Consider the following 13,864-nt stretch of genomic DNA (forward strand, 5'->3'; position numbering starts at 1 on the left):
GCATCTACACTCTATAGTATTTGTGTCTAAAAAGAAGCCCAGCATGGTACTGGCATTGAGTATCAATTCCCTGTTCTTCACTTCCTTAGCAACTTTGATAAGAACCCTCAAGCCACATTCTATTATGGTCTTGTTCAAATATTGCTGAGATCCCTCTTGAACCCCACTACTGCCCACCATCCCTCTGTGATTGTCATCGCCAATCCACTGTGGTCTGGAGGCCACCACACACCCAGATTGCCCACCCCACCCTCTGAATGTGGCTAGCCCGCTCACCCCTCATCTGGGAATGTAATAAAGTCAACGGAACAAAGCCATGTTAAGTCCTGAGAATGAAAGCCTCTTCCCACCCACACTTCAGCTTCTGCTCTTTGCTCACCTCCCAAGATCTCCCCTCCATTCTGCTCCCTCCGCTGCATGCCCCCCCCCCCCCCCCGCTGCCTGGGTGACTTGTCTAAAATGCAAATACAGTCACATCACTCCCTTGATCAGAGCCCCTCAGTGGCTTACAGATCTTCTCTGATGGCATCCCAACGCACTGAGAGTGGTACCCTCTGTGAGCAGGTTTCTTCTCCCTCCATGACATCACCTCCTAATTCTCCACTGACAGCAGCACTTCAGCGCTGAGTTACTGATGGTTCTCCAAGCACACTGTTAATCCATGTTTCTGAGCTGCCAGAAGTAACCCTTCCTTTCTATTTTGCCTTACAAATTTGACCAACATTTCAAATTCTCTCAACTGGCCCCCTCTCAGAGAACCCCTTAGACAGAGGTGTCTTAGACTGTCTCCTTGAGGTGCCTGCTGTTCACTTTTCTGCATCATCTCCAGACTTCTGGTTAGTAGAGATTCTGCCTAATCCCTAAGTAGTGTTGGATTAAGACAGAGCAATACCTGATCAGTACTGGCTGAGCCTTTCAAGTTTCCCCTCCTCCCCATCACTGAGGAGGTTCAAATTTCAGCCCCATCCGCACTGACATCTGCATCCTGATTGACTTCCAGGTCGGGCCAATCACTGGTCTGCCATCATTGGCGGGTCCCACTCCAAGAACTATGTGCTGTGGGAGTATGGAGGGTACGCCAGCGAAGGTGTCAAACAAGTTGCTGAACTGGGCTCACCAGTGAAAATGGAGGAAGAGATTCGACAACAGGTAAGAACAGGCTCCCGGATAAGCCGACAGCTAGAAATGAGGTCAGAGCATCCCTGGGTTTCACTTCCAGGACTTTGAAATATGCGGTAGAGTGTCTGTTCTTGAGGAGGGCTTTCTGGGCTACATTGGAGTCTCAGTTTCTCTCCCTGAACTCAAGCATCCTCTGGCTTCTGTATGCTAAATGCCGCTGTCGACCGGTTGCTGGGATGACAGATTTCTGGTCTCCTGAGAGGGCAAAGGGTGATTTATGGTTTCATACTATGGCTTTAAGGGTGGAGGATGACGCTCAAGCTGTCTAAACAAATTGTCGCTTCTGAAAATAGACGCTTTATGTGTTGGCATGTGGTGTTTTGCAACAGTGTCTTGAAGCGCCTGATGTCTGATAAATTTGCTGGTCATTAGTCAGAATCGTCATGTGCTGATACAACTCCTGTGAGCCATATCATGTGAGCCCAGGGGTCCGGAGCTGCCCCATTATCGAGGTCCTAGCATCTACTGAGGGAAGCAGAATGAATGACCCATTATTCTTGTCAATGTGTTTACCTGACAATGGGCCATCCCTCATCAAAAGCAAATAGAGGTTGAGAAGAGGGTCTTGCAGGAACAGCAGTTTTGTTCCCACAGAAGCCCCTCCGGCATGAGAGAGCTACTCAGGCATTCATGCCTCACTGACCCCAGCTGTCTGGGACAAGAGAAAGCCGAGCTGTGCTTGGGGTGTGGCCATTGCACAGTGCAGGTCACTGAGAGGCCGCCATTCTCCTTCCTCCTGCCTTGCGTGTCCCAAGATGATGGAGGGGGGCCCAGATACATGGCGCCCCTGTTGTGTTCTGATGGGTGTGTGATCAGAGGCTGAGTGGACTGAGTGAGCAGAGCCCAGACCCAGGGCTTCCCTGAAGTCTACCATCTGGCCTCCAAGCTGCCCACAATCCTGAATTGGATACAGCTGAAGTCACCCTGCTCCTCCATGATGCCCCGGGGATCCTTTTGGACTACAGGCTAGGTGTTTGATTCAAAGTCTCCTCTATTTGATTGAGACAATGAAAGGTTTGGTTAAACTTTTTAACATTGCAGGGTATTAATTATCAAATCACCCTTCTCTGTAACTGAAGATGACCTGGGATTCTCAGTCTTCCTGTGTCCACCTCCTGAGTCCTTGGGTTGCAGGCATGCACCACTATGCCAAGTTTTGTGCAGTGCTTGGGATCAAACCTGTGTGTTAGGGCACCATGCTATTAACTGAGCCCCAACTCCAGCCCACAGTGTCAGCCTTCTAACTGCCCAGTTTCTCTGACTCAGGCATGCCTCACAATGGCGTAACTCTTCAGGCTATAGCCAAGTCATGAGTGCCCCCTCCTGTGGTGCCTGCACCACCTGGAACCACCATCTGGCAAGGGTTTGGGGATTAAAACCACACAGAGACATGGGTCACTCTTGAAACAAGAATGCCCCCTTTTATTGTGTTCCAGGACAGCTTATATAGCGCTCTCCTTGACTAATGGCCATGCCCTAGCTCTCGGGATTTTTCAGCTGCAAGCCCACTGGAAACCACTCCCCTGTCATCAGGAACTCATGAGGATCTCATGCCCAGAGCAGCTGTAAGCACAGGAAAACAAGCTGTTTACTCCGGCAGGCAAGGGATCATAGAAAATTCAGGGTCTGAGGGTCCACGGTGCCCAACACCTTTCACGTTGGTGCTAGTGTGTCTGACTTGCCAGTGAGGACCCTTTGTCTGGAATCCCAAAGGTCCATTTCCTAGCTCTAAGGCGTGAAATCATGATCATCCAGCTCTGAGGAATGGGATGCTGAAAGCCATTTGTTATAAAGAAAGGATGAAGCTGGTCCATGAATTCAAGACCAAGGTGTCTTCCCACCAGGGCCAGTCTCGCTTGTTGACATTCTGGAGAGGGTCCTGTAGTTAGAGACATATGCAGAAAGCATTCAAAATTGAGGTTACAAGCCAGACAGATGGCTCAGCAGGTAGAGGCACCTGCCACACAAGCCTGGAGATCTGCACGTGAATTCAATTCCTGGAAGCCATGTAAAGATGAAGGAAGAGAACCAACTCCTTAAAGTTGTTCTCTTATTTCCACATATGTGTTGTGGCATGTACACACATGTGCATGCGCGCACACAACAACAACAACAACAACAAATTTTAAAAATTTAAACTGGTATTATATTTTATTGGTAAACATAAAGTCTCGTTGTCATGACAGGTTGAGAATCATGGGCAGGACTTCAGTACTTAGAATACCCCACTTCAGAAAATGCGTCTGTGGTGTGAGCCTAACCAGTTGGCTATAGGGAGCCTACATGACCCAGCTGGCAAGTCTCCCGGCTTGTGTGTCTACCTAAGACCGTGTCCCCAGCCTCTTGTGTATTGGATATCTCTCATTACCCCTCCTTGCACCAAGTCTGAGAGGACCATGTTAGTATTCAAGTCCTACAGATGAGGAGAAGGTGCAGTCAATCATAGAAAAGCCCAGGACTTCAAACCCAAGTTTGTCTGGCTCCAACATCTATGCACAGAATCTGGTGTATGAATTGTAGGACTCCAAATAGACATGGAACTCTTGTTCCAAAGCTGATGAAGATTTCAACATGGCAAATGCTGTGAATTTCACAGCATGGGTCCCATGATACTAAACAGACATTTTTCACCCATGGACCTGCCCAACCGCACCCCACCATCCCACTGCTTACCAACTCAGAATGGAGCCTCAGCTAGCCATGGCACCTATCTTTGGCCATGACACCCTTCTCCTAGTTCCTTGAAAATCCAGCTCAGTTCAGTGATTTCAAGGTCCTTTCAGCTCCAATAGATTCACGGCCTTAAATATCCTTCCCTGCAAGCACACAACTTACATTTTCCTGTAAGTCAGGGAGGAACCAACATAAAAAGGAGCAAGAAGACGGATCCTCCTAGAATAGAAATATGTCCTCTGCGTAACCAGAGGGCTTGTTTGAAAACTTCAACAAACTCTGCTCCCAGCCCTTTGTACTTTATATCCTCCATCAAAGAGCCCCATTCCAGCCATGATGCAACTAAAATTTCTTTTCCCACAAAAAAAAAAAGTGCTTTCCTTATTAGGGACTTATACTTCACAGCCATTTTCACAAGTATTAAAAACCACAATTGGTATTATTGGATATAAATTTTATGCTAATGGATTCCAAACACAAACGAACAAAAATACTAATCACATTAGTAGTGAGGAATTACCACAATTCTGTTGGGTCCAAAGCTTATTGTTACTGTAACTGTAAAATCCCAAGAAAACTGATGACAAATTACTACAGAGGCTTTGGCAGTGATGATGCTGCAGGCTGGAGACTCTGGGCACAGAATATGCACCCCTTCTTCAGGAGAAGAGAGGCCACTGGGGCCTAATGGGGCCTTGGGATTGTAAATAACAGAGTTGTCATTGTTAGCCATGTGTATTTCTTCTTTTGAGAAGTTCTGCAGTTCGTGTGTGTGTGTGTGTGTGTGTGTGTGTGTGTGTGTGTGTGTGTTGGGGATATTCACAAATATCCACAGGAGTACCTACATATATGTACATACAAGTGAAGGACAGATGTCAGTCTTGGGTGCCATTTCTCAGGAGCCCTCGCCTTGTTTGTTAGACAGGGTGTCTCACTGAGACCTAGCACTCACCAATTAGGCTAAACTAACTGGCCTGTGAGCTCTGTTTCCTCCTGTCTCTGTCTCCCCCGTCCTGGGATGACAAGTGTATGACCAGCTTTCCTATGTGGGTGCAGGAAATCAGACTCAAGCTCCCAAAGAGAGCACCTTACCGGCTGAGCCATCATTCCAACCCTATTTTCTGATCTTGAATTTGAATGACTAGATGGATTTGTTGTTCATAATTTTTGTGTTCCTTAAATAGCTAGTATATTAATCTTTGTCAGATGAACAGTTGGTGAAGTGCTCTCATGTTCTGGAGATGTCTGTCTGCTCTGTTGTCTGTTTCCTTTGCAGTGTGATTTTGTTCAGTCGATGCAATCCCATTTTGTTATCCTGTTGTCTGCATCTTGAACTGTTTCTCGCTGTTTTCTTCCAGAAGTTTCCTAGTTTGCAGTCTTATTTTTTTGGGTCTTTGGTCTGTTTTGAGTTGATTTGGGGGTAGAGTGAGAGGGGTTTGCATGGAACTGAAGGATACTGTGTTAAGTAGAGTAAGTCAGATAGAATATGTTCCCTCATGAACAGACACTTAAGGAAGTAGAGCTCAGTGCAGAATAGTGATGAGCAGTTAGGAAGGGAGGGGAGATAAATAACGGCTGGCTTTGATTAGCACACTGGATGCACGTATTCAAATATGACATCGAATGCTGTGGATGCATGCAATTTATGCACACTAATAAAAGTATAACAATAATGTTTATGACAAGAAATATGAGGCTCTGGCTAGCCTGGCAGGCCACTGATGGGTAACCCCAGGCAGGAGGAGGCAGGAGGAGGAATTGGAAGATCACTCCAGGTAGGAATAGAGTCCAGAGAGACGATGCAAGCTCATTGCTTAGGGACACTTACCCCACTGCGGCCACTTGTCAGTCAGCAGCTGCAAATTTTGAGTGGGTGTCTGTTTCCCTGCTGGATACGTGGTGTCCATTCACCCAGTTACCCATGCTAGAGAGCCAAGTGCTGCCCTCAATACTCACCGCACGCCAGCATCTGCCTCCTCTTTAAGGTTCATTCCTTTCAGTCCACGGGCGTCACCCTGCTCACCCCTAACACATCAGCACTAGTCTCCTGATGGCCCTGCCTTCAAGTCCTCTTCCAATTACCCTTGCTGCCCATGGTCAGCTTTATCAAATTCAGCTCATGCCATCCCTCGGGTAGTATCATAACCACTTCCTTTTAAAGAGCCCCTTCAGCTCCAGGGTGGGGGGGAGAGGCAGAAAGAAGGAGGAATGGGAGAGGAGACTGGGAGGAGGAAGGCGAGAAAAGGGCAGAGGTTCCTTCATGAGCCTACATTCTAACAGAGACAAGAAAAGGAAGAGATAGGGCTGGGGTGTGGCTCAGCAGGAGAGAGCTTGCCTAGCACAAGCAAGGCAAATAAGGGGGGCTTATAAATAATTAGTAAACAATTACAAATTGTGGTGGATGGGAAGAAACAGGTGGGTAATGACTTAATGAAGCCTAGGAGTAAGAAGGACTTGTGGGAATTGAGAAGATTACTCTGGGTAACAAGCATTTAAGTTGTGGCCTAAAAGGAAAGCATAGGGGGTAAATAATGTTATGTATAGTTGAAAACATACACAAAGGCCCTGAGACCAGATATATATCTTATTGTGCGTGCAGAACTGAAAATAGGGGCCGTGTGGCAAAAAAAGAGAGGGCATGAGTGGGCAATTGCACCAAAGAAGAGTAGGTTTGGGGTAGAGGACGATGTTGTCTCTGCTACGAAGAAATTTGTGGTAGCGGTAGGAAAGGTGGGCTCATGCACATGCGCGATCATGCGCACATGCGCACACATGTCTCCCTACAGGCACTTTTGTTTCTCTCAGGGAATTCTCTGCCCTCAACTGGAAATGTACAAGCCCGCACTGAACTGCGGTGGTTTTGAGTGACTGCCGTTCTAAGTCACCGAGACCTTGATAGCGTCTGTTCCCTTCTTCCTCTGCTCTTTTTAGCTCACAGCTCCTGGTCTTAGTTCAGCAGTGCCTTCTCTAGGAAGCGTGGGTCTGCTGTTCCTCTTCTGGAGCCTCAGAGCTCCTGTTGCTGTCCCTGACCTGGGCTGACCCACCTCTGCTCGGTTCTTTCTCTTCTCCAAAGACTGTGCCCAACTGGGTGGAGCCTCCTCACTGCCGGAGTCTCTGCTTCCTTCCGTGCCAGTCCGTTCCTATCCCGGCTGCTGTACCTCTGCAACATTAGACAAGGACGAGGTCTAGCTTCGTGTCTGTAGCCACAGGACCACAGGAACATCTCTTCCTTTCAACTCAACTGCTTTGTCTCTCGCTAGCTTCCTTTCTGCTTTAGGGTGCTTTATCAGCCTCCCACGGGATTTTCTTTTTATCTGGAGAGAAAAATAAATTTAAAAAATTTTAAATTAAAAAAAAACCCTCATGAGCTGATATCTTCCCAGGGTGACCTTGTTTTTCCTTCTCCTGGTCCCACCTGAGTCTTCTGTCATCTCTTAGTTCTGGACTGCACACTGCACAGCTGGAATATGCTAGGACTTTCTGCCCCTGAGCATATGAGAACCCAAAGGTCCAGGTCAGAAAGGTGCCCACATCCCCAAAGGCCTGATGGCGGGGTTTCTTGTCCCATGTTCACCAATGGGGCAGTCCTTCAAAGCAGCCTGTCCTATGTAGGAGTACCATTCACTGCCTCACTTCCTACAAACACGAGATGGCCTTTCTCTTCCTCTCAAAGCAGCCTGTCCTATGTAGGAGTACCATTCACTGCCTCACTTCCTACCAGCATGTGATGGCCATTCTCTTCCTCGTGCATGGACTTTCAAACCTTGGCCTCTGATCCTGAGCCCGAGTCCCAGTCCCCGGCACCTACAGCTCCTCACTCGGGCTCCTGTTCCGTCACACTTTCTCCTCATCTCCGGCGGTCAGGCGATTCTTCTAAACCCAGTTGTATTTTTAGAAATGTGTCTTTCTCTCTTTGTCCAGCATTTCTGGTGTGTCCGTGGCAGGACGGAGATCCTTGGGCTTCCATTTGCTTCTCTGTGATTCCAGATGTCTCCAGCACCCAGCTAGCATCTGGAGTGACTTACTGAGTGTCCTACAGACACCTGTGAACTTTGGCTGTCCACCCCTCCTGCTAGAGCCCTAGAGAGGTTCTCAACCTGCCTCATGCTACAACCCTTTCATACAGTTCTTGGTGTCGTGGTGATTCCCCACCATAAAATTATCTTCATTGCTATTTCGTAGCTGTAATTTTGCTACTGTTATGAATTGTAATATAAACATCTGTGTTTTCCAGTGATCTTAGGTGACACCTGGGAGAGGGTCATTCAAGCCTCAGAAGGGGTCATGACCCACAGGCTGAGAACCACTGTCCTAGAGAGTCATTGCATAGTTCACGTTTCTCTGAGCTTTCAGGATTTCCCTGGCAGGAGAGGTCAGGTCAGGGTGGGCTCCGATATAGGCTCAATTGATTGGTCTCAGGGATTCCCAGCCAATGGAAGTCCCACACTCAACACAGGATAATCAATAAACAAGAAGTGTTTCCAATTTAAAACTGTTTATTTGGTTATGGTACCTAAATCTCTGTTCTCACCTCTTATAAATTGCTAGAAATGACACATATCTGTCAAATCACACAGTTCATATGATTTTTGCTTTTGAGACTTTTAATCGCTGTTCTGTAATTAAAACCATCACATAATGGTAGGGCATACCTGCTATTGAAGCACCCAGGAGATGGAAGTTAGAGGGTCATGAGTTCAAGGCCAACCTGAGCTAACTAGTAAATTTCAAGCCAATCTCAGCTACCTACAAAGATCTTGTCTCAAAAGCCACACACACACACACACACACACACACACACACACGGAAGGGGTGAACTAGTGAAGTCTTTATGGCTGGCACCTACTCAAACTGGCCCAAATACAAGGGGAACTTTGCTCCTGGGACCCATGAGGAGACAAGCCTATACACAGCCAAGGAGAGCCCCTTCCCAAAAGCTGGACCTAGAAAGCCCCCAATTAGATGATCATGATCACCCTCCTCCATGCCACCCAGAGTCCCATGGACTTTTCTGTGCCCATTTGGGTCACTTTCTTTCCCCACTGGTAGAGCTTCCACCTCCACTTCAAGTGCCCGTAGCCCCAAAGTTTGGCCATGGGATCCTCCCACAGTTAGCTGGGCAGCACTGGTGACATATAGCAGAAGCAGGTAGATCATTGGCACCGATGCCTTGCCTCAGGATCTGCCTCTAGTCCAATCAGCAACCTGGCCCACAGCTGCATACAGGCCCCCAGACAGGCAATTCATGGTGAGAACAGAATTGCAAGTAAAAGTCTTCCAGGGCAGTGATAGACCAACAAGGGTCAGAGTGAATCACAAAGCCCTAGCCAAAGGGCAGGGACTCAGGCAGCTTGTCAACACTGTAGCTGGGAGGGATGGTGAAGGAGAAACCCACGGTGCTGAGCTTTGCCAGCCTGATGACATGATGCCAGGTCTAGAGGTTGGTTTAGTGATTGAGGTGGGACCAAGGGACAGTAGAAGACTGAAGTACATGGATTTACACAAGCAGAGATCAAAATAGGGCATTAGGCAGAAACATACTTGAGACTATTCCTGAGCCCTTGAGACTTGGTGCCTCCCATTTTTACGGACCCAGGAAATAGAGCAGGGCCAGTGGGTGATTTTAATGTGACTGAAGTTTGTTACCTTGAGTAGATGACCAAACCCCAGGGGTCCTCAGTGTTTCCATTCCCAAATGGGAATGCTGGCAGTGTGGGGCAGAGCTGTTGGCTATGGAATAGTCTGTGAGTGATGCTTGGCTTGGCATTTGAGCATTATTGTTTTTACAACTGGGATATAAAAATTAATCAGGAGTATTTGTAATCCATCTTCCCCTTCAGAGGGAATGATTTGGTTTTATTGGGTGGGAACACAATCAAAAGAAGTAAATAGTGTATAAAAGAAGAAGGGGAGGAGGAGGAAGAGGAAGAGGAAGGAGAAGAAGAAGAAGAAGAAGAAGAAGAAGAAGAAGAAGAAGAAGAAGAAGAAGAAGAAGAAGAAGAAGAAGAAGAAGAAGAAGAAGAAGAAGAAGTTGTTGTTGTTCTAGAAGAAAATCTAGAAAAGGAAAGGCAGGGCCAGGAGACAAGGTGGGCTTGGAATTCTCATGAGTAAGAAGTGTAGTTGAATAGCCGGATTGAAAAACAGGGAGAGAAGGGGAACCAAAAAAGACTTTGAGTGAATTTGTATGGTAAGAGAGGAGGCATCAGAAGAACATTGTAGCCCTGCACTTTGGAGAATTGCAGGATGGGATTTCTCCTTTGCAGCCTCCTTGGGAAACATCTGTGGCACTTGTGTCTTCATTTTCTTGCTGTAGCTGTAAAACAGAGAAGCTGAGACTAGAAAATTATACACAATTGACACTCCATGGGTGATGCTGGGGACAGGAGCGTCCAGGCTGTCATCTTGCTTCAGTTGAGGCTGAAGACAAATAGAAATCCCAGTAGCACAGGCTGCCCCAGGCCAGAAGGGTGCAGGCGTCCTCTGAGCAATGGCTCTCATGCCACAAACCTTTACCCAACAGCACCAGTTCCTGGGAATTCTGAAAATCTGTGTGAGAAGTGGGTAGGGGTGTTTATTTGATCAAAACTTACCCAGCATTTAACTGAAAGAAAAATCTGATTTTACAGTAACTGAAACAAAGTAGTCCCAATGAAAGGCAAATTCAAGTGGGAGATAATTGATAAATTGTCTTAAGATGTGCAGGACAATACAGCAATGCTTGTTAAAGTTGTATGCTGTCTTTTTTATTGTAGCAATAAAAACAAGGCATCTGTTTCTAGCATAGCCATTTGTAACGACATAGTTAGACAGTGCTAAAGATATTTGTATTGTCAGTGTGCTTCTTTGTTTGCGTTGTTTATTTGCTGAGACAGCATCTCACTGCATACCCCAGGCTGGCCTTGAATTGGGAGACTCCTGCCTCAACCTCCTAAGTATGAGACATACAAGTACACACACTTCCGTGCTTGTCAGTTATGAGTTCATCTTTATCCATTCTAGATCACTGGTTCCCAACCTGTGGGTTGTGATCCCTTTGTCAAACTTCTATCTTCAAAAAAATATTTACATTATGATGCCTAACAGTAGCAAAATTAAAGTTAGAAAGTACCAACAAAAGTAATGCTATGGCTGGGGGCCCCCACAACAGCATGAGGAACTGAATTAAAGGGTCCCAGCATCAGGAAGGTTGAGAACCGTTGCTCTAGCTGGTAATTCTGTACTGGGGAGTGTTTTTAGGAATGTTCTCACATAAAGGTATAAAAATAAAGATGTTTGCTACAACATTGTTTAAAAATCAAGAGGTAGAAATAGGGTAAGAGTTTCATCAGTAGAGGACATTTTAAGTTCTAGCTACATTGTATAGTCAAGAACCACGTAGCTCTTAAAGGGCATGGGACTGATCTGTTTGTATCTACATGGAATGCTCCTCAGTTCATATTTGAAGGTGGGAAGAGTCAAACAGTGTGTAGCGTGCAGCCATCTGGGGAGAAAGGCACCTGGGTCACAGTGAACTGACTGTATGCACATAGAGAATTTTGCATGCAAAGAATTTCCTTTTTTTTTTTGGTGGGGGTGGGGCAAGGGTCTCACTTTGTCACCCAGGTTGGACTGGAACTCAATCTATAGCTAGGATGACCTTGAACTCCTGGCCATCCTCCTGTCTCATCCTCTGAAATACTAGGATCATATGTGTGAGTCCTCCCCACACTCAGTTGTGTTCAGAATAGCTTGATGAATACACACCAGAGACTCATGCCTCCAGGGCCAATGGGGAGGAGAATAGAACAGAAAGGCTTGCTCAGGATTTCCCATCTGCCCTTCCAGGTTGTTTCAGTTTTACCAGTACACACATAGTAACTTCCCCAAGAATGGTACTTATATAAACAAATAAAACATTGATCTTATAAACTAAATACCCCCACAAGGACTCAGTTTATAAGAGTCTTATGTTCCACCAAGAACTATGTGGTTATTTTCTGACTATAGAGGCTGATTCTGTAGAGATGGAGAGCTAAGCAGTCAGAAATAGCCACAAACTGTCGGCGGGGGGGGGGGGGGGTTGATAGAGTGGTGAGGCTCACCAAAGCAAATATTAAATCAGCATAAAATAGCATCGACTAAAACTTCGAAGCTAGAACATGAGCCGACGAGTCAACAGAATCCAATGCAAAGTCCAAAAATAGACTTGAATTTTTTGTTAATTAAGTACGCGGAAAAATACAGTTTCCTACCAGCTCGGGAAAGTGGAACAACTGGAAACATCTACAGAAAAGACGTTTTCTTCAAGTCTCAATCTTTGAGCCAAAATATGAATTCTGGTTATAATGAAGACTTAAATCTTTTAAAATAAAATACATCAACACAGGAGAAAACATTAAAAAAAAACAGTGCTTAGTGTGGAATCAAATTCTTTATAAGTATACCACAGAACCTGGAGGTCATTAAAGAAGACATAAGACAAACAAGAAATTTTAAAGGATTTTTAAGAATTATGTTTATGTGTCCACGAGTACAGTTCCTGAAGAGAGTCAGAAGAGGGCCTTAGGCTGAGCATTAGAGGAGGCATCAGAAGAACATTGTAACCCTGTGCACTCCTTTGATCGGTGGTCATCTTAGACTATCTGAATACCAAATATTTATATTATGTTTCATAACAGTAGCAAAATTACAGTTTTGAAGTAGCAAGGAAATAATTTTATGGTTAGGGAAGTCACCACAACACAAAGAACTGTATTAAGGGATCACAGCATTAGGAAGGTTGAGAATCACTGATTCAGATGTATATATCTCAAATAGCTTGTAGCCCTGGTTGGCCTTGAACTCCTAATCTTCCTGCCTTTGTCTCCCACACATTGGCATTACAGACAGGTGCCAGCACACAAAACAGGTCAATTTTTAACACCATAAAACCAATGGCAAAATAATATAAACACATGGACAGGTCTCAGAAAGAAACTAGATGGGTTTTAGATGTTTTTAAAAGGTGCTCAATTCATCTACAGTTACAGACATTCAAATTGATCCCATAAACCAATACCTTTTGATCTATTAGCTTTTGATAACCGTGTGTTGCCAGTGGTGCAGAGAAACAGACAGTCCTACATGCACACTGTAGCAATGCAGGCCAGTGTGACTTTGGAGAAGGCTCATTTTCCCGACTTGTAGCACATACGCAGACATATTCATATCTAAGCACATGCTACTTACTGAACACTGAAACACACACCCACATTGGTGTGTTAATTGCTTTCTGCTGCTATGAGAAGACACCATGACCAGAAGTAACTTAAGGGAAAGTATATTTTGGCTTCTACTTTCAGAAAGAGAGTCCCTAATGGTGGGAAAGGCATGGCAGCAGATAGTCAGAGAGGGAAGCTGAGATTACATTTCCATCCACACAGGAACAGAGAGAGCAAACTGGAAGTCGGGAAGTGAAGCTGTAATCCCTGTAGTACTTCCTCTAGCAAAACTCCACCTCCTAAAGGTCCCGTAACCTCCACAAACTGTGCCACCAACTGGGAAATAAGTGTTCAAATACCTGAAACTACGGGAGACATTTCTCATTCAAGCCACCACAGAAGGGGCATCTTAACTCTCCCTGAATAGGGAACCATTTCATATAAATGTACTACTAAATATTTCCAAGACATATGGCTTCATTAGAAGAGCTTGTGCTGCAGAGAACCCATGTGTGATCCACTGGATCATATTGTTAAAGATGTGTCATGGCATCTCCTATGTCCACAGCTGCCTGTCAAGTGAGGACCTAAGCACTCGTGGAAGAAGAAAGAGAGGAGGCCTTTGCCAAATTCTGTTTCTGCCTTTTGAAATTTGTATCATGTCTTGTGTTACTGATTCAAAAGGTGAATTTATAATCCAAATCCTTAAGAAATAACCCATCCAACAAACACCAGAGCTGGGGAATCTTTGGAAAGACTGCATGTGGTTGTCTATTTCCCCTTGCCAGGGGAATCCATGTATGTCAAGAGTGGTATTGCTGGGTCTTAAGGTA

At 45.6% G+C, this 13,864-nt stretch overlaps 1 protein-coding gene across 1 annotated transcript in view; it reads left to right on the forward strand.

The window, feature by feature from the left end:
- Positions 1 to 13,864, forward strand: part of Spon1 (spondin 1) — a 308,671-nt gene that overhangs the window by 169,171 nt on the left and 125,636 nt on the right. The window contains exon 6 of the mRNA XM_075971948.1: positions 1,001 to 1,149. Coding sequence (XP_075828063.1) covers positions 1,001 to 1,149 — 149 coding nt within the window. The remainder of the gene's footprint in view (positions 1 to 1,000; positions 1,150 to 13,864) is intronic.

This window comes from Microtus pennsylvanicus, chromosome 5, assembly GCF_037038515.1.
Source record: "Microtus pennsylvanicus isolate mMicPen1 chromosome 5, mMicPen1.hap1, whole genome shotgun sequence".
Lineage (NCBI taxonomy): Eukaryota > Metazoa > Chordata > Mammalia > Rodentia > Cricetidae > Microtus > Microtus pennsylvanicus.